At 51.8% G+C, this 18,179-nt stretch overlaps 1 protein-coding gene across 2 annotated transcripts in view; it reads right to left on the bottom strand.

Moving 5' to 3' along the window:
- The window catches only part of RYR1 (ryanodine receptor 1), a 122,587-nt gene that overhangs the window by 44,723 nt on the left and 59,685 nt on the right, over window positions 1-18,179 (bottom strand). Inside the window, exons 57-76 of one of the 2 annotated variants that reach the window (XM_054710466.1) lie at window positions 18,020-18,143; window positions 17,498-17,613; window positions 16,272-16,339; window positions 16,058-16,179; window positions 15,522-15,571; window positions 15,048-15,108; window positions 14,718-14,956; window positions 13,017-13,098; window positions 12,338-12,468; window positions 11,769-12,101; window positions 10,687-10,927; window positions 6,413-6,500; window positions 6,216-6,308; window positions 5,817-5,831; window positions 4,504-4,674; window positions 2,936-2,995; window positions 2,506-2,643; window positions 820-932; window positions 541-637; window positions 178-287 (exon numbers count right to left, since the gene is read on the bottom strand). In XM_054710466.1, the coding sequence (XP_054566441.1) occupies window positions 178-287; window positions 541-637; window positions 820-932; window positions 2,506-2,643; window positions 2,936-2,995; window positions 4,504-4,674; window positions 5,817-5,831; window positions 6,216-6,308; window positions 6,413-6,500; window positions 10,687-10,927; window positions 11,769-12,101; window positions 12,338-12,468; window positions 13,017-13,098; window positions 14,718-14,956; window positions 15,048-15,108; window positions 15,522-15,571; window positions 16,058-16,179; window positions 16,272-16,339; window positions 17,498-17,613; window positions 18,020-18,143 (2,452 nt within the window). The remainder of the gene's footprint in view (window positions 1-177; window positions 288-540; window positions 638-819; window positions 933-2,505; window positions 2,644-2,935; window positions 2,996-4,503; window positions 4,675-5,816; window positions 5,832-6,215; window positions 6,309-6,412; window positions 6,501-10,686; window positions 10,928-11,768; window positions 12,102-12,337; window positions 12,469-13,016; window positions 13,099-14,717; window positions 14,957-15,047; window positions 15,109-15,521; window positions 15,572-16,057; window positions 16,180-16,271; window positions 16,340-17,497; window positions 17,614-18,019; window positions 18,144-18,179) is intronic. The other variant, XM_054710465.1, reaches the window with a different exon arrangement.

Raw genomic sequence — 18,179 nt, 5'->3', positions numbered from 1 at the left:
TGCCCTTGTGAGTGCTCTGCCTGCACAGTGGTACACGGTGGCCCTGCCAGTCCTCGCAAAGTGACATTGAGAGATCCGCTCCCCTAGGACACAGAAGGTCTCTCTTGAGGAACAGGGAGGTTGCTGGGGGCAGGGGGGTAGTGGGTCATCTCCCCAAGACCGATGAAGGGTCCTCACCTCTTTTCAGTCAAGGCAGTGCGGCTGAAGTGCAGGACCAGTTGGTGCAGGGGGTCTGGCTTCTTCTTCTCCTCCACTTCTTCCTCTTCCTCCTCTTGCTCCCCAGCTTTCTGTCGGGAAGGAGTGGGGTTGGGGAAGGGGCTTCCAGAGTCCCCTCCTGTCTCACCCATAGCCCTGATGGGCTGGATCTTTTTCTCTCACATGCCCCACATCCTGCACCCTTCCCTGGTTCTGCCCAAGCCAGAGGCCACCTTTCTCATACCTCTCCATGTGAAGGGCGACCCCTGGAGAGGTACAACAGGCAGCCTCAGCCCCAGCCCTATCCAGCTCTGCCCCCACACTCCCAGGCAGGCCCCAGCTCACTGAAAGGTCATCTATCATGCGGTCCTCAAAACTGTGGTCTTCAGTTAGGATCCACGTGGCTTTGTACCTCTCCAGGAACATGTTACTTGCCCGGTGCCTGCAAGGGAAACGTGTGGAGTGACAGTGGGACCTTCTCTCCTCCGCTTCCTCTGACCTCTTAGGAATTTGCCTCACCAACCGTTCCTAAAGAACCCGTCATATTGGCACTCCATCCTCCTGCCCTCTCAGCCACCCTTTCTTTGAGGTCCCTTTAGGTCCCCTGCACCCGGGGTGTCTTACGTGGGCAGGTTGTACAGGGGGGTCATGCGGAAACAGGCAACGACCGCCCTCCGGCGCTGCTTGGACAAGAGCTTGTGCCACACAGCCTTCTTGGACTTGTAAGGGTGCTCGACCTGGGGGCAGAACAATGTCATGTCCCCAGACTCTGCCCCTGGCCTGATTCCCACTTCCAGCCTGAGTGAGACTGCCCATCTGTGCCCAGGTCTGACGAACAGGGCCAAAGAAACACCTTGGTTCCACTGACAGAGTCAAGGTTCCAACCTGGTTTCTGCTTCCAGACCAGAATTTCTCTCCTAGGCCCCGCCCACAGACCCAGGGTCTCTACCCAGGCTCCGCCCCCAATTCCAAGGCCCTTCCTAGAGAGTCAAGTAGTCTCCATCAGATTTTACTATCTGAACCAAAGTTCAGTTCCGGGCCCAAGGTTGAGCGCACTGATTCAAGTTTCCATTCTAAGCCTCAATTTATTTATTTATAACTCATCTTAACGTTAGACTTAAAAAAACAACAACTTAAAAATGTTTTTATTGATTTCAGAAAGAGGAAGTGAGAGGGAGAGACATCAGTGATGAGAGAGAATCATCCATCAGCTACTTCATGCATGTCCCCTACTGGGGATCAAGCCCTCAACCGGGACATGTGCCCTGACAGGGAATCAACCCATGAACTCCTAGTTCCTGGGACCAAGATGGCAGCATAGGAAAACGCTTGTACCCGCTGCCTCCCAAAACCACATCAAAATTACACCTAAAATACAGAACAATCATCATCCAGAACCGCCTGAAAGCTGGCTGAATGGAAGTCCTACAACTAGAGAAATAAAGAAGAAAGCACCCTGAGAGTGGTAGGTGGGGTAGAAGCATGAAATGGGTTGGACCGGCACCCACATGTGTGGATTTTTTAATCGGGTGGGAGATCATCTCTGTGGAGGCCCCCCATGAGGAGCAAGGGGTCCCAGCCCCACACTAGACCCTTAGCCTAGGCTCCCAGAGCTGAGAAAAGAAGTCCCCATAACTATGGGCTGTAAAAACCAGCAGGGATTGGGGCTCAGTAACACGGAGGCTGCTGAAGACCCAGCTGATCCTCTTAAAGCACCTCCCTGTACACAAATTGAACTTACAAGGTCCCACTTCCTCTGAGCTCCAGTGCCAGGGCAAGTCTCTAGGGAACACAGACACATATGGGGAGGAACTGGATTGTCTGGCATCAGGGCAGGAACTCAGGGGCGGCTTTCTCCTAGTCGGAGGTGCTAACAGGGGGTCATTGTTCCTGTGTTGGGACCTCCCCAGTCGCATGGCTGACTGGCAGCCATACATGTTTGCTCCACTACCCTGGTGATTCCCTGACACCCTGCCCCATCCAATTTTCAGCCCCACCCAACCTGTGTGCAGTAGCTTTTGCATATGAATGGCCTGTCTTTGCTCAGGCTTCAGACTTTGCTAAAATCTCTCAAACAAGCTGCAATGGGGTCAACAATAAACATTAATTTTTTTAAAAGGCTCAACCACTGAGCCCTACTGGCTGGGCCTAAGCCTCGATTTAAACTCAAGGTTCCATGCAAGCTCCACTCACAGACCCAAGACCCACCCCTTGGCCCGCCCAGAAAAGCCGAGGTACACCCTCCGGCCCCGCCCACAAATGTAAGGCCTGCCCCTTGTCCGGCCAGGAGATCATAGGCCAGCCGCCCACCTGCTCCAGGTGGTAGAGCACTGCGGACACTTCCTGGACTCTGCGCACGATCTTTTCAGGGTCGTCTGCGTCCTCCTCGCGGCCCGGGAGGCCCCGGTACAGGGCCATCTGCCAGCGCAGAGAAGGGGAGCCTTCCACCTGAGAGGAGGAAGAACAGTGGGCTGGCATGAGGGCCCCTACCCTGTCCACAAAGCCCTCTCTCTGCCTGGTTTCTGGCAGGGTGGGGTGGGGTGGGGTGGGGAATGGCCCTGCATGCAGTGGCTGCTCTGGCCTACCCGGCCCCTTTCAATGCGGTCATACTTAATTCCGTGGGAAGTGAGTACAAGTTAAGGTCCCTCTTTCGATGCCTGGTACATAGTTAGTGCTCATAAGTTGGCTCTTTTTGTTGCTGGTATCTCAATGTACCTAGATGCAGATTAAGGAGACCTACCTTTCCTTGAAGGTGAAGATTGTTATGCAGAAATTCCCGGACCTCCTCATCCGTGTCTTTCTGGGAGGGGGCGGGGGAGAAACATGGCCAAGCTGGGTCACTCCGGAGGGCTCAGCTCTCTCCTTGACCCATAACCCTTTCCCTTCTAGGCCTGTCACCCCAGCAGCTGGTGGGAGGCTTGTGTAGGGAGGATGGGAGAGAAACTCAAAAGAAATCAGAGATCAGGAGTGGTCAGAGGGGGAGTCCTAGAGGCCACTGAGGCACCTTGAAGAGACAGTAAGGATTAGAAGGGCCTCGTGGGGGTATGAGAGGAGGTAGAAGGTGACAGGCTGTCCTCAAAGGTCAAATAAGACCACAGAGGAATTATTGGAAGTCAGAGAAGGGTCAGAGTGGGACTGCAAGTAAGTGGGAGATGGATGGGGTATATTTGATCAGATGGGGTGAAGGGGGTTATAAGGAAGATGGCCAGGTTAGTAGAGGTCATGGGAGATCAGGCATATCAACCAAGTCATAAGTAGGGTTTTCACAGGCCAAAGGAGAGGTCAGTAGGGTGGGGGTTCCTTAGGGTCCCAGGAGAGGGGGGCCCTCAAGGACCAAGTTGAGGGGTCAAAGAGCTCTTTGGAGTCTTGGCAGGACTCAGCAAGGTCCTAGGAGGAGCCTGAGGTCCTAAGGATACCAGGGGAGGTTAGTGGGGGGTAGTAGGGTCCTGGGGGGAGGTTTTAGAGGTCTTGAGATAGGACCCTCATAGGTTCTTGTGGTGAAAAGGATCAGGTGTGGGGAGGGTGTTATTCCATACAAGGGGTAAGCGGGGTCCTGGGAGGCCTCCTTTAAGTCCCAGAGCGCTTAGAGTTCAGGGGCAGGGTCAACTGATCCCATGGATTGTTGGGACCTCAGAGGATTGTTCATAGATCTGGGGAAGGGACCATTAGGATTCTGCAGGGCTACTTAGGGTCACAGGGTGCTCACTGGGCCCCTGAGAGTTTTGAGGGGCTTAGTTGGGTGTCAAGAGAGTTCAGAGGGAGGGTCCAGCAGGGTCCTGAGGGAAAGAGGTGATGAGAGCTCAGTGGAGACCCAGAGGTTCAGGGGAGGGCAGTGGGATCATGAGGGGTTCATTGGGTTTCAAGGAGTTTTGAGAGGTCCTGGTGGAGGGCTCAGAGGAGTCTCAGGGGTGCTAATGGTATCTTGGGTAGGGTCCTCAGAGTCATAATGGGTTTGGCATGGTCCTGGGGGAGGGTGTTCAGTTGGATCCCTGAAGGCTCAATGTGGTCCTTCTAGGCCTGTCAACCCAGCAGCTGGTGGAAGGCTTATGTAGGGAGGATCTGAGAGGGTCTTAGTATTTCTGGGTTTCAGTAGGGTCCCAGGTAGGGTCCTTAGGTCCCAGGGCTCTGGCAGTTTCCTGAGTGGGGTCCTAAACATCCTAGGGTGTCCAGTGAGTCCTTAGGGTCTTAGAGAAGGATTCAGTAGGGTCCTAAGGGAGGGCTTCCAGTGGGCTCCTGGGGTCTTGGGGGCTCGGTGTAGGGTGCTGAGTGGGATCCTGGCAGATTCCCAGAATGGGGTCCGGCAGGCACCAAAGCATAGCGGGTCTTGGCCAGCGCAATGAGGTCCTGGTCAGTGGGTGCACACATGTTCAGGCCGATAGGCAGCATCTTTTTGAGTGTGGCCACAATCAGCGAGGTCTGCACAGAGTACCGGTCCCCCCGGCGCTTCTTCTTGGTGCGTTCCTGGTCTGAGCCACCTGACTGTGGAGACATGGGGCTCAGCACCAGCCTGAGTGCCAGCCCAGCCCCATGCACGGTTCCCACCCCAACAGCCATTGCCCCAGTTACCACCCCAGACCTTGCTGATCTTTCACCAGATGCCCAGCCCTGACCCTCCCAGACCCAAGCCCCTATCCCAAATTCCTAACTCCGGTCCCAAACCCTTCCAGATTCCCCCAAATTCCAGGCCTTTCTCAACCTCTGGAGGTCTTCTCCCAGAATCCCCTAAGAACTCTCAGTACAACATCCCTCCAAAAAACATGCACAAACCCACACTTCATATCTCAAGACTGAGTTCCCAAGAATGAAATAAAGATGAGACAAGAGAAGTTGGAAGAAAAAGAGAGACACTGAGAGACTGAGATGGACAAGAAAACAGGAAGACAGAAGATGCAAGAGAGATCCAAAAAGATCTGGGAACAGAAACACGGGCATGGGGTCCCATAGCCATGTTCTGAAGCCTTGGTGCAGACCTGTGGTCAGGACCACCCCAGTCATGCCAATGAGAAACCAGGGTGACAAGCTTTGGCCAGGGCCACACCCACACCAGCTCGAAATCTGGAGGCCGTACATGCATCTGAGTCCTTGCAGAGTCCTGGGCCAGGGGCCATAGGCCAAATGCCACCAGCAACTCAGAAGGATAAGACGGTTGACCAAGGTCACATAGCCAACTGCCAGAGTCAGGATTCTAACCCAAGTCTCTCTCACTCCAGAGCCCCAAGACTTAAACTCGGCATGCACGTGCCTGCCCCACCCTCATTCCATTCCTCACAACCTCAGCCCACAATGGACCTTAGCCCACAATGCTTCAATGCTTCGGGGAAAGCTGAGAGGTGGTGTGTTTTTTTTCTTTCTTTTTGTTTGTTTGTTGTTTTTTTTTTTCAACGTAAGTTAAAAAAAAAAAAAAAGAAAGAAGTAAATTTGCTCAAAGCTGAGAGTTGGAAAGGGAATGGATGGTTGGGGACAGGGAGGAATGGGGGGAGAAAGAGGATGGTGTCTGGGAGCCAAGGATGAGGGGTGGGGAATAGGGACAAGGGTTTTCTGGAGGGGTGCAGATGCTGGGGTTTGTGGGGAAGAGGGTATTAGCCAAGAGTCATGCGGAAGGTTCCAGATGAGGGGCTGACCTGTACGTCTCCTGCCTGCTTCATCAGATGGCAGACAGAGACAAAAAGGGTTACCCCAGTCCTCAGAGAACCCCAGGCCTAATTCCAAGTTGGCCCAACCCAAGCTCTCTGCCCACCGGACATGCACCCCCTTGTAGGGCATTCCCACACCTTGACTCAGGGTGGGTGCGTTTGCCCTGTAGAGGGCAGTTCTGAGAAGTAATAAGGGGAGAGGAGTGGGGGACCTGGGATAATGAGGATAGGAGGAAGGAAATACAAGATGAGAGAGGACAAAGCTGTGAGGGCTGCAGGGAATGTGACCAGGACAGGGAAGCCAGCTGGATGAGGAGGGGCAGGTAGGAAGCCCTTGGGTGTTCCCTCCCTCCCTGATAAGGCCACCTCCCAGAGCAAAGCACCCACCTTGGCCATTTTGCTCTTGTTGTCGGCAGTCAGAAACGACATGTTGTTGATCTCGTTCTGGACCACGAAATTCTGCTCCTCACGCTTAAAGTTCTGATGGTAGAAGCAGTACTGGGGTCAGGCAGGGTGTGGGGAGGGCATCTCAGGGCAGCAGCTTCTCAGGTATGAAGAGGAGCAGGGAGTGAGCAGGGACTCACGTGGGACTTGCACCAGTAGATGAAGATCTCGCCCACCATCCTGAACAGCTCCTCAGCATTAGGATTGGGCTCCGTCAGCCAGTGCGCCCTGGGCAGCAGGGAAGGGGCTGGTGAGGGATGGGGTGGGACACCCAGGAGAGGGGCTACACAAGAGATCTTAGGGGAGAGGATCAGGGGGACCAGGAGACTCCAAAAGGAGGGGTGGAATTTTTTCTAGGTAATCTGGCCCTTCAAATTATTTAAAATTGTTCAATGACCATTCCTTTACAAACGTTTTTCTCTCTCCAGTGAAATATAACATGCATAGTGCTGGTGATGCTCAGCGGAGGGAGGACAATGGCTGGGAATCCCCTCTGTTTTCTGGGTGTGAGGACAGCCCTGGTCCAAGTCACCACCACAGGGACCTGTAGCTCTACTTTGTCCTGGAGAGAGGGAGGGATTGCAGGGAGGAGGGCGGACAGGGACATTTTTAAAGTGGGGAAAGAGCTGAGCCTTTGGGTTTGCTTTTTTAATTTTGGAGTGAAATTGTGTAAGATAATGACACATAAGTTTCCCACCCTAAATTATTTCAGCTCTTTCAGTAGCTGATGCAGGATTTAGTTTGTAACTGTTTTATTTCATGCTTTAGCTATAGGTTGGAAGTGTTCTCTCCTGCAGAGCCGGCACTGGGAGCAGAATAATAGGCCCATTAATTATAAATTTATGCTTCAAGATTTTTAAAATCTGGCTTTTTAAATGTTCCCTCAGTAAATTTAAGAGTTTTTAAAATGTAAACCTAGAGAGAGAAACCAAGATGGCGGCATAGGTAAACACCTGAACTTGCTGCCTCACACAACAACTTCAAAACTACAACTAAAAGATAAAATGGACATCATCCAGAACCACAGGAAGGCTGGCTGAGTGGAAATTCTACAACTAGAAGGGAAGAGAAAAGCACACTGAAACTCAGAGGAGCTGCGGAAGTAAAGGCAGAGGTGCGGAGGTGCGTGGGCGGAGGGTTGGCAACTGAGTACGTGGCTGGCTTTTTCAATCCACAGGGAGACACAAGCTCCTGACTGCTCTGAACTCCAGTTCTGGGCGAGACTCTGGGGACCCAATTCATACGGGGAGAAACTGGTCTGTCTGGCAGTGGGCGGAACTCGAGGGCAGCTTTCTCTCAGAGGTGCTTGCAGCGATTACCGATTACCAAGGGACACTGAGACCCGGGGGCCTCTTAGGGCAGGGCTGACGGGAAGCCATTGCTGTTTGCTCTGCCCTGAGACTCCGCCCCATCCAAGCTGTGTGCAGAGGCTTTTGCATATGAATGGCCTGGTCCTTTGAAATCTAAACTTACCTAACAAACTGCAGCTGAGTCAGTGAGACCCAGAACATCCAAAAGAAGGCCCAAGGCCCCACAGCAGCTTGCATTGCTTCACAGCTGGCCCTCATCTGGGCACCTCCAAAACCCAAACAAAGAAGAGGAATCTGCAGATCTCTCTGTAGCTCCTGCTGGGTGACCTCAGGCAGAGGCTAAATTAGCACCTCCTTGGAGATCCAAGAGCCAGTGTACCCAGGGGTCAGAGTAGGACCATCCAGATTACAACTCCTCAGATCCATAAGGGACATACTCAGGGGGCAGACTCAGTGAGCACCAAAGCCCCACTGAAGCAAGTCCTGCTTCATAAGGGTGTCTCCAGCACAGAAGTTCTCCCATTGTAGACACAGCTGATCCTCACAGCCAATTGGCCTGGAGGTCAATTCCTCCCAGTGATACCAACAACAATCAAGGCTTAACTACAACAAGACTGCACACAGCCCACAAAGGAGTGCACCAAGAGTGTCCACCTCAGGTTACTGGGGAGGCTGAGCCACTGGGCCCTATAGTACACCTAGCACACAAAGCCACTCTATCAACTCAGGGAAGCAGCCAAAATGTGGAGACAAAGAAACAGGTCACAAATGAAAGAAATGGAGGAAAGCAAACGACTGGATATAGAGTTCAAAACCACGGTCATAAGGTTTTTCAAGAATTTCCTAGAAAAGGCTGATAAATTTAGTGAGACCCTCGAGAATATGAAAAAGGACCAACTAGAAATTAAGCATACACTGACTGAAATAAAAAATAATATACAGAGATCCAACAGCAGACTAGAGGATCGCAAGAATCAAGTCAAAGATTTGAAATACAAAGAAGCAAAAAACACCCAACTGGAAAAGCAAAAAGCAAAAAGAATAAAAAAAATATGAAGATAGTGTAAGGAGTCTCTGGGACAACTTCAAGCATACCAACATCCGAATTATGGGGGTGCCAGAAGAAGAGAGAGAGCAAGATACTGAAAACCTATTTGAAGAAATAATGAACGAAAACTTCCTCCACCTGGTGAAAGAAAGACTTACAAGTCCAGGAAGTGCAGAGAACCCCAACAAAAGGAATCCAAAGAGGACCACATCAAGACACATCATAATTAAAATGCCAAGAGCAAAGACAAGGAGAGAATATTAAAAGCAGCAAAAGAAAAACAGTTACCTACAAGGGAGCACTCCTACGATTGTCAGCTGATTTCTCAACAGAAACTATGCAGGTCAGATGGGAGTGGCAAGAAATATTCAAAGTGATGAATAGCAAGAACCTACAACCAAGATTACTCTACCCAGCAAAGCTATCATTCAGAATTGAAGGTCAGATAAAGAGCTGCACAGATAAGAAAAAGCTAAAGGAGTTCATCACCGCCAAACCAGTATTATATGAAATGCTGAAAGGTATTCTTTAAGAAGAAAAAGGTAAAGATAAAATTATGAACAACAAATACATATCTATCAACAAGTGAATCTAAAAATCAAGTGAATAAAAAATCTGATGAATAGAATAAACTGGTGAATATAATAGAATCAGGGGCATAGAAAGGGAGTGGACTGACAATTCTTGGGGGGAAAGTGGTGTGGGGGTGTGGGAAGAGACTGGACAAAAATCGTACACCTATGGATGAGGACAGTGCGGCGGGGTGAGGGGGGTAAGGGCAGAGGGTGAGGTGGGAACTGGGTGGAGGGGAGCTATGGGGGGAAAAAAGAGGAACAATTGTAATAATCTGAACAATAAAGATTTATTTTAAAAATATAAAATTTTTAAACCTAAAGCAATCAAAAGTTTCTATTTAAACTTTGTTTGCAACTCCTTGAATGAGAAGATTGAATTTATAGTTAAATGCACTATGGAGATTTTTTAATGAGGCAAATAAATTTTTTCTACAGTGAAAAAAAAGAAATTTAACATGCATATAAATGTCAACTTGATGAATTATCACAAAGTGAACACACTTGTGTAACCACCACCCAACTCAAGAAATAGAACATTTTCAGTCCCTAGAACTACCCTTGTGTCCCTCCCAGCCACTCCCACTTCCTTCCTCTTGAAAAAAATGACGCTTATCTTGACTTACAGAGCATGAATTATTTTTGTCTGTTCTTGAACGTTACATAAATAGATGATATGATATGTACTCTTTTTAATTTTATTTTCCTGGCTTTTACTTAACCTGATGTTTGTGAGATTTATCCATGTTGTGTGTTGTGACTTTGTTCATTTGAATTGTTGTGTAATATTCCACTGTGTGAATATACCACAATTTACTTGTTCGAACTCTTTGACCCAGCTCTCCCACTCCGAGGAATCTACCCTATAGCAGTACCCACTGGTGAGCACAAAGATGGACGTGCCAGGATGCAGCCAGCATGCATACCACCGCTTCCTTTTCTGCTCCCAGGACAACCTTTTCCAACAAGGATGGAACTGGAGCTGAAACTCATTTACTATCCTTGAATTAGGCTGCACGTGGAGTTAATAGTTTCTGAATTTAGAGAGACGTTAGCAGTTGGTTGATACCTGCACTTGCCCTTTTAATAAAGATCCATGTTTCTGGGGGGAATGAGACTGGCCGCATCTGGACTATCTTTCTTCTCTTCAATGACAGAGAAAGACTTCATGATTGGGCTTTGCTGCACAAATATCAGACACCTCATGTACCCAAGCCTGGAGGCCAAGTGCCGGAGAGGAAAGCAGGGCTCCTTATAGCTGACATTGCAGCCGGGCAGGGCTCAGGTTCAGGAGTGCAAAGGGGCAGGAAGGGAGCAAATCCAGTGGGTGGGGTTTTGAGCCAGAAACAATGGGGTTGGAGTCAGAAGGTTGGGTGAGAATTGCAAGACGTTTATAGCAAGTCATAAGGCGAAGGGTCAGATGGGATTCGGGAAAGCCAGAGGGCGGGCTGAGGTATGTGGGGGGACAGTGGGGACGTGCTGACCTGTTGTTGTCCACGTAGCGGATGAGCAGTGGATAGAGGGCATACAGGTCCCGGCAGAGCACGGAGAACTCGTCCCGCACCAGGAGCTCACCCTCCTCGGCTTCCGCCTTGGCCTCCAGGCGCAGCTGCTCCTCCTCGGCCACCACCTTCCCCGCCCGCTTGCGCAGCCGCCCGATGGTTGGGATAAAGTGGGAGTGCAGGAGCTCAGGCCGGGCCCGGCTCACGATGGGCTGGGCAAACACTGCAGGAGCAAAGGGGCGACACTCATTGCTGGCCAGCCTCTAACTCCAGCATCTGACCTATGACCTCTGTTCCCATCCTCCCATGACTCCTCTGTCCCAGCAGCTATCATTGAGCCTGACCCTGGCTTCTGACTCCAGCATTTATCTCTAATCCCACTTCTGGACCTTGGGCCGTGACCTGTAACATAGTCCCTGAATCCTGATCCCAACCATAACCCATAACCTGAACCTGTGATGCCAGCCTAACACATGTGCCTGGCCTGTGACCCCAACTGATATCTTACCCTAGCCTGTAACCTCTCACCTGTCTTGAACCTCTCACCTGGTCCCTTCCCAGACTTCCTCACTACATGATTTCTGACTACGGCTTCTTACCCCAGCCTTTTGCCTCCAATCCTGGCCTCCAATTCCAGCCCCACCCCCTAGTTTGAACCAATTTTTGACATAGAACTTCTAAACCAGGAATCCCAACCCTTTAAGGACTAGTGTCTTGACCTCTTACCTATAACCCATCCTCATCAGGAACCTCATCCTCTGACTATTTGCATACGGAACTCAGGCTCTGACCCCGTTCCTAAATCCTGATCTAACCCACTTTGAGGTTCCAGAAATTCAGAATCCAGCCTGGAGGACTCCCTGGGCTCATCCTTTCAGCCCTGAGCCTCTCACCCCTTGGGATGACCCTTGACTTTCAATCCTGAGAAAACCTAGACTCTGACTCCTCTCAACTCCCAGGAGACCATGGAGCCTGGGATCTTCCTCTCAGACTGTTAAGATCAAGAGGCTCCAGCCCCAAGACCCTGGCCCCAACCCTCCTTGGCTTAGTGCCCCCAGACCCACCAGCAAGCCGTTTCATCCACGAGGCCTCGTCAATGCCCAGGTTATTGACGATGATTCGAAGGATATTCCCCAACAGGGAGTTGAGGTGGTCGGAGGTGACGGCTGTGCAGGGTGGGAGGACCCCAGCGGGCAGGGCGGGTGGGGGCACCTCAGGTCCGCGCTCCCACCAGCGGGGCAGGTAGCTGCACAGCATGGGCAGTGTGATCTCAATGACGTGGGGCATCTCTGTGTAGCGGGCCCCCGACTCGGCCAGCCCCCCGATGTCTGCCATGAGCCGCTCCAGCACTGGAATGTCAGGGCACATCTCCTCCACGCTGTTGGGGAGCCCCAAGACTGGGGTGCAGGGAGGGATCAGGGCATGCCAGCCCATCACCCTCAGGCCTCAGTGTCCACACCACATACTAGGGTCCCCCATAAACCCCGGGATTCCCCAATCTGGAGCACACCCAAGCTTGGGAATCCTCAGCCCCCTCAGAGCTCAGACAGGGCCACACTGCTCCCAGAGTGGGCTCTGCCCTGGGCCCCGTGGACTGGAGCCCTGACAGCCGCCCTCGCCCCACACAACTTACTGGCCCGCTCCCGGGGCGACTTGGTGGTGTACACCGAGTAGGCGTTATACTCGTTCAGCTGAGGTTCCAGAAACGCCACAGGCATGGCCGCTGCCAGGCGGGCCAGGCACTCCCCGAGGGCTGGCCGTAGCCTGAAAGAGGGCGCTCCTTAGCTCCCATGTCCTCCGCCTGGACCTGGGTCCCAGCCCCAGCCTCCACAGAAGTGGCTCTCCCCAGAACCCTTTGGAACAGAGTGCTGCTCACCAGCGGGCACAGATGTGACCTTTTTCTCCAGCTTCCTGAATGCCCTCTTGTCCCACCTGTGATCTTGGCTCAGGAGAGCCCTCCCAGTGCCCCACAGTGTGCTATGGCTCCCGTGTGCTCCCCTAATTTCTGCAAGCCCCTTGTCAGGGCAAGCTTGTTCCTCAGCGAAGAACAACCTGGCATCTGGGCCAGCAAGAGCCTGGTCATCCCCCCACCCCCTCAACCCTACTCCACCCCCAGCGTGGAGGCCTCCACTTCCTTTGCTAGCCTTCACCTGAGTGCCCTCATGTGGTCACCTTGGGGAACTGCATCTGCCACAAAGTGCCGCTGTTGATCTCCCCTGCTTTTCACTCACCCCCATCTTCTCTTGCGCCCTCCCCTCCCTGAGCCCCCAGAGTGCTCATTCCAGCCCCAAACTATGATTGTTCCTCCTTACTTTTCCACGTAAGAGTTTCTGGTTGTTCCCAGAGAGTAGATGCTGCACAGTGTTCGGTAGCATGAGACCTGGACGTCATCCACTGAGAGAGAGAGAGAACAAGGGTGGAGGATGTGCCCACCACACCAGTGCCCCAACCCCCTCCCTTGTATCCAAATGGAGGGTAAGAGCAGGGGCTGGAGAGCTGCCTGCCATTTACTAGTTTTGTGACGTGAGCAAATACCACTCTCTTGGCCTGTTTTCCTATCTGTAAAATGGGGATAATTATAGTATCTTCCTCATGGGGGTTATTGTGAGGATAAAACCAGTTAATACTCGGAAAGCAATTAAAACAAGGCACACAGCAGGCACTCAGTAGGAAAGGACTCATGGATCTCTTTGATGATAGTGATGGATACTCTCCAGAAAAACGCAAACACACATGCAATCCTGGCTAGAATTTTAGGTTAGCCACACATCCTCTTTGGAAGGTTGGGTTAAGAATCTCATCAAGTTCACAAATGTCACAAGGCAAAAAGAGGGCATGGGGGGGGGGGGGCTGTCCTAGATTGAAAAGAGACTACAAAGCCGTGAGAGAAACATCACTGGATTCTGAATTTTTTAAAAAAAATCAAAGGCATTTTGAGGGTAATAGGAAACTTAGATATAGTCAGTTTGGGGGTGACTCTGATATGTGGTTACATGAGAGAAGGTTCTTGCTTAGGAGATACAAGCTGAATGTTCAGGGGTGGGATGTCACTACGTGTGCAACTCACATTCAAAAGTCAGGAAAGTCTGCAGATCCTCTCACCCATAAAGTGAAAGGTAAAGCAAACGGGGCAAGTTCTTCACAATTCTCTCCTGTTGACTTTTCTGTATATTATTAAAATTTCCAAGTAAAATGGGAATCCCCATCCAAGTGCTACTTTTCTTACTGGGGTTTTTAAAAAAAATGTTTTATTGATTTTAGAGATACAGGAATGGAGAGGGAGCTAGAAACATTGATGAGAGAGAAACATCAACATTGACTGATTGGCTCTCCCCTGCTGGGGATCGAGCCCCTTGGTAGAATAAACAGGGCAGACACGGCTAACTGACTCCCAGCACCTGCTCTTACCTGCTTTCTGTACTCCTCTTCTTCCTAGACCTCCAGTATTTAGCTCTACGCATGACCTCCGAGAATAAAGGCTACTTCCCCAGCTTCCTTTGCAGAAACATGGGCCACATGCTACGTTCTGGCCGATGGGCCTGATGGAAGCAGGAGTGATGCGGAACACTTGTAGGCTGTTCCTTTAAAATAATTGAGGTGCCCTCCTCTTTGCTTGTTCTCCGCTCCTACCGGCTAGAATAAGGATGTAACGGTGTGCTATCTTGGACCATGTGGATAAAGGCAATATTTCAGAGACAGCAGAGCAACAAAATGAAGGGAACCTGGGATCCTGACATTGTGGTCCACTTACAAGAGACTGTTACGCAGGACAAAAATATAATTCCATCTTGCTTAAGCTACGCGATGTAGGCTCTTTTGATAGAGCAGCTGAAGTCATCCTAATTAACTCATTCTGTTCCCTACTAATTTACTGAATGCGCACTTTGCTTATGGCAATAAATCCACTCAACAAATACACATTTAAACACCTGATCTTTCTATTGGGCACATGGGGACGGGAGATGTTGGCTGGACTGCCCCCCTCCCCCGCCCTTAGGGTCAGGAGTCCTTACGGATGACATCATCTCCAAACTGGTGCTGGGCGATGTGCTGGAAGAGGGTGGTGAGGACGGGCAGCAGGGCCACGGTGGTGTAGGTGAGGTTCTGGCCCACGCCCTTCACCTGTGTGCGCGCCTGTGACACCTTGCCTAGCCTCAGGTTCTCTACCATCTTCTCGATGTCCTCGGAGGCACTCTCAAAGAAGGACCGGAGGCCAGCCTTCACGATCTCGGGGCCTGACTTCATCACCGTCCTAGGAGGGAAGTGGGGGCACCCCAGTTCTAGAGTATGAGAGTTTAGATTTCAGGGAATCTAGGAATGGGCACCATGACCTGTGGCCCTACCTGGCATCCAGGGAGCGTGCCAGGATGTGAAGACAGTTGACGACAGCTGGGGCATCCGTCCCTGAGGGATGAAGACGAGCTTGGATGAAGGAAGGACTACAGTACAGTACCTCCATCTACATCCACCCCAAGTGATCTCTCCGCACCCCTACCCAGACTCCCATAGGCTGCTGTTCTTCCCCATCCAGGCCCTGACCCTCTCCCATCCAGGCCTTGACCCCTCAGGCCTTCACTCTCTGGCGATGAGCCTGTTTTCCCTGTCCTGGCCCGTGAGCTCCATGAGGGCAGGGCCCAGGACGGTCCCAGTCACTGCCCCCAGGTCTGCCTAGTCCATGTAGGGTCCAGGGGAAGAATACAGTCAAGGTTGTTCAAATGAAGGCATGAACCTGGGCCATACTTCTCCAGGGTGGGGTTGGTAATGAGGGGAAGAGAGGGAAGATTACGAAGAAGGGCTTAGGGAGCCAAGTTACTTACCGAAGAGAGAGACTCGGTGACGAACAAGAGCAGCAAGCTTGCAGAAGAGGCTAATGACAGAGAAAGGAGGACAGGGGAAACAGGGTGCAAAGGCTCCGAGGGGCGGGGGCAGTGATGACACAGTTAGAGGCGGCAGGCATAGGGAGACAGGGACAGAAGGCAGAGCCAGGGGAGATAGGATGATGGGGGAGAAAAAAGAAGAAGACAGGAGGGGTGGGGAGGGGCAGAGGTGAGTAAGCTTGAAAGGAACTGGCAATAACCGGCATGTTGGGGCCGAGTGGGGAGACTGGTCAGCCTTTCTGACAGGACAACAAACTCATCCCAGTTTGCCTGAAAGGCCCATGTCCTGGGAAGCACCTCGGTCTCGGCACAACAGGACAGTCGGCCACCCTGCCCTTTAGCTGCCTCTGCAGGTAGAGGTAGTCAGTGCCCGGCCCCCAGGACAGAGACCCTAAGGTCCAAGGTAGGAGTATAAGGTCCAGGGTTACAATGCTGGGAGGTCATAGGGCTGGGTCAGAGGTCACAGGGAAGCCCACCTGGTGATCATTTCCTTCTCCTTATTGGAGGCGTGGCCACCACTGCCCAGCACTTTGGCCGGTGTGGACAAGAAATACAGGCAGTGGTTGGTGAAGTACTGGTTGATCAAAGGGAGCAGGATCTGAAGAGGGAGGGGGGGGAAGAGATGAGTGTGACTGAGTGAAGGGTGGGGAGCGTTCCCAGCCTCCTCCAGCTTCTGAGCCCACCTCTCACCTTGGCAAAGAACTTGATCTCCTGTTCGTGCGGGGACTTTTCTACTCGTCCACTGCTGACCACAGCCTCTGAGAGGGGAGGAGGGGGGCAAAAAGGGGTCATGGTGGATTCAAGGCTAGCGAACTCACGGTGTTCTGATGGGGCAGCGTTCGGAGAGGATGGGAGATAAATTCTTCACGTGAAGTCACCTTGTTGGCTCTGAAATAAAACTCTCTCTCCTACCTTTCATCTGCTGCCCTAACTCCTTGATCAAACCCTTCTTGAGGCTGAGAATGGGCAGGGCCATGGAACATCCCCCTCCTCTCCTATCACAAGCCCTTTTCTTCCTGAACGTCAATACCTGACACTGAGTAAATTTGAAATAAATGGAACAAGAGGTCAATATTGTTCATTTTAAAATGGAAATCAATTTCAAACATAATAATAATGGTGACAATGATAATTAATGCTATTAAAGTAATAATGCCGACCCTAATTATTAGAGACTTGCTATTTCTTGGCACCGTGAGAAACATCCTTGTGCCATCTCCTCCCACCCGGGGGGTCTGTGTACAGCACGTTCTCACTTAACGTCCTCCTCAGGTTCTTGGAAACTGACTTTAAGCAAAACAATGCATCAGGGCACCGATTGGACCCCAGGCTAACGGACATAAACAAGGGTTAAGTTCCTATGGCATAGTCCTCATCCCCAAACTTCTAAGTAAAGGCCCCAAACACTTCCAATATTAAACTTTGAAATAAATGTGAGCTCTACATACATTTAAGAAATCACTCCATTCATCTGTCACGTCTCTGACCCCGTTTCCTCTCACTCTCCCCCTCAGTCACGCTGCTGCAGCCAAACAGGCCTGATATTCCTGGCAGGGACCCCCCCGGAGTCTTTGCACTGGCTGTTGCCCTGCCTGGAATACTCTCCCCAGATGTCCACACGGCCCCCGCCCCACTTCCTTCAAGGTCTTCGGGACTACTCCCCTTTGCTCACGCCTTAGCTGGCTCCATGGCAGTCTTTCCCCCATAACATCAAGCGCCTTCTAACACACGAAGTGAGTGAGTTATTTCTGACATTAATTGTCTGAATCCAGGACAGGGATCTTTGTCTGTCTTGCTCACTGTGTAGTCTCAACACCTAGAACACCGTCTGGCGCAGTAATTATGTGAGGGAGGGAGGAGACATGCGTGACCTGGCTCCCAGGTAGGGCGGGCATCGGGGAGGGACTTCTCCGCACCCAGGTGGGCGATAAACTCCTGGGAAATGTCCATCCAGCGGAGCAGCTGCTGCAGGAAGCCAAAGGCGAACCGTTTCTCAATGGAAGATGTATCCAGCTCCATGTCCTTAAGGCCTCTGCGTGGATGGGCGGAGGAAAGGATCAGCTTAGACCCAGAATGCCCTGTTTCCCATCCTTCTCCAGCTCCGACTCTGCTCCTCCAGGCCTTGCTTCTTCGAGTTTCTGCCTCACCCCAGGTCCCTGGAGTTTCCAGCTCCTTCCCTGGACTAGAGCCGCTTCTTATCCCAAGTCCCACCCTCTTAACACACCCTCTCTGGCTCCACCCCATTTGCCAGGCTCCACCCTCTTAGCTTTCTCCCCCTCTCTGGTCCCGCCTCTGCTCTCCAGACCCTGCCCTCTTAGCCTCCTCCCTTTTTTGGCCCTGTTTTCCCCTACACCGGCCAGTTCTCCCAGCTGCTTGCTGCCCTGTGGGTTCTGCCTCTCTTGCCCACTGTTCTCAGGTCTGGCTCCCAGCCCACGTACCTGGTGACTGCATAGCCATTCATCTGCAGGAACTTCAGCAGCTCCTGGGCCTTCTCTCGATCTCGTGCCTTCTCCTTGGCAGTGAGAGTGTCGTAGGGGACCAGCAGAGGGTGGGTCCCACCACCTGGCGGGTGGCAAAGACGGGAAATCAGGGGGCTGG

This window comes from Eptesicus fuscus, chromosome 21, assembly GCF_027574615.1.
Source record: "Eptesicus fuscus isolate TK198812 chromosome 21, DD_ASM_mEF_20220401, whole genome shotgun sequence".
NCBI lineage: Eukaryota > Metazoa > Chordata > Mammalia > Chiroptera > Vespertilionidae > Eptesicus > Eptesicus fuscus.
This window is presented reverse-complemented; position numbering and strand designations above follow the sequence as displayed.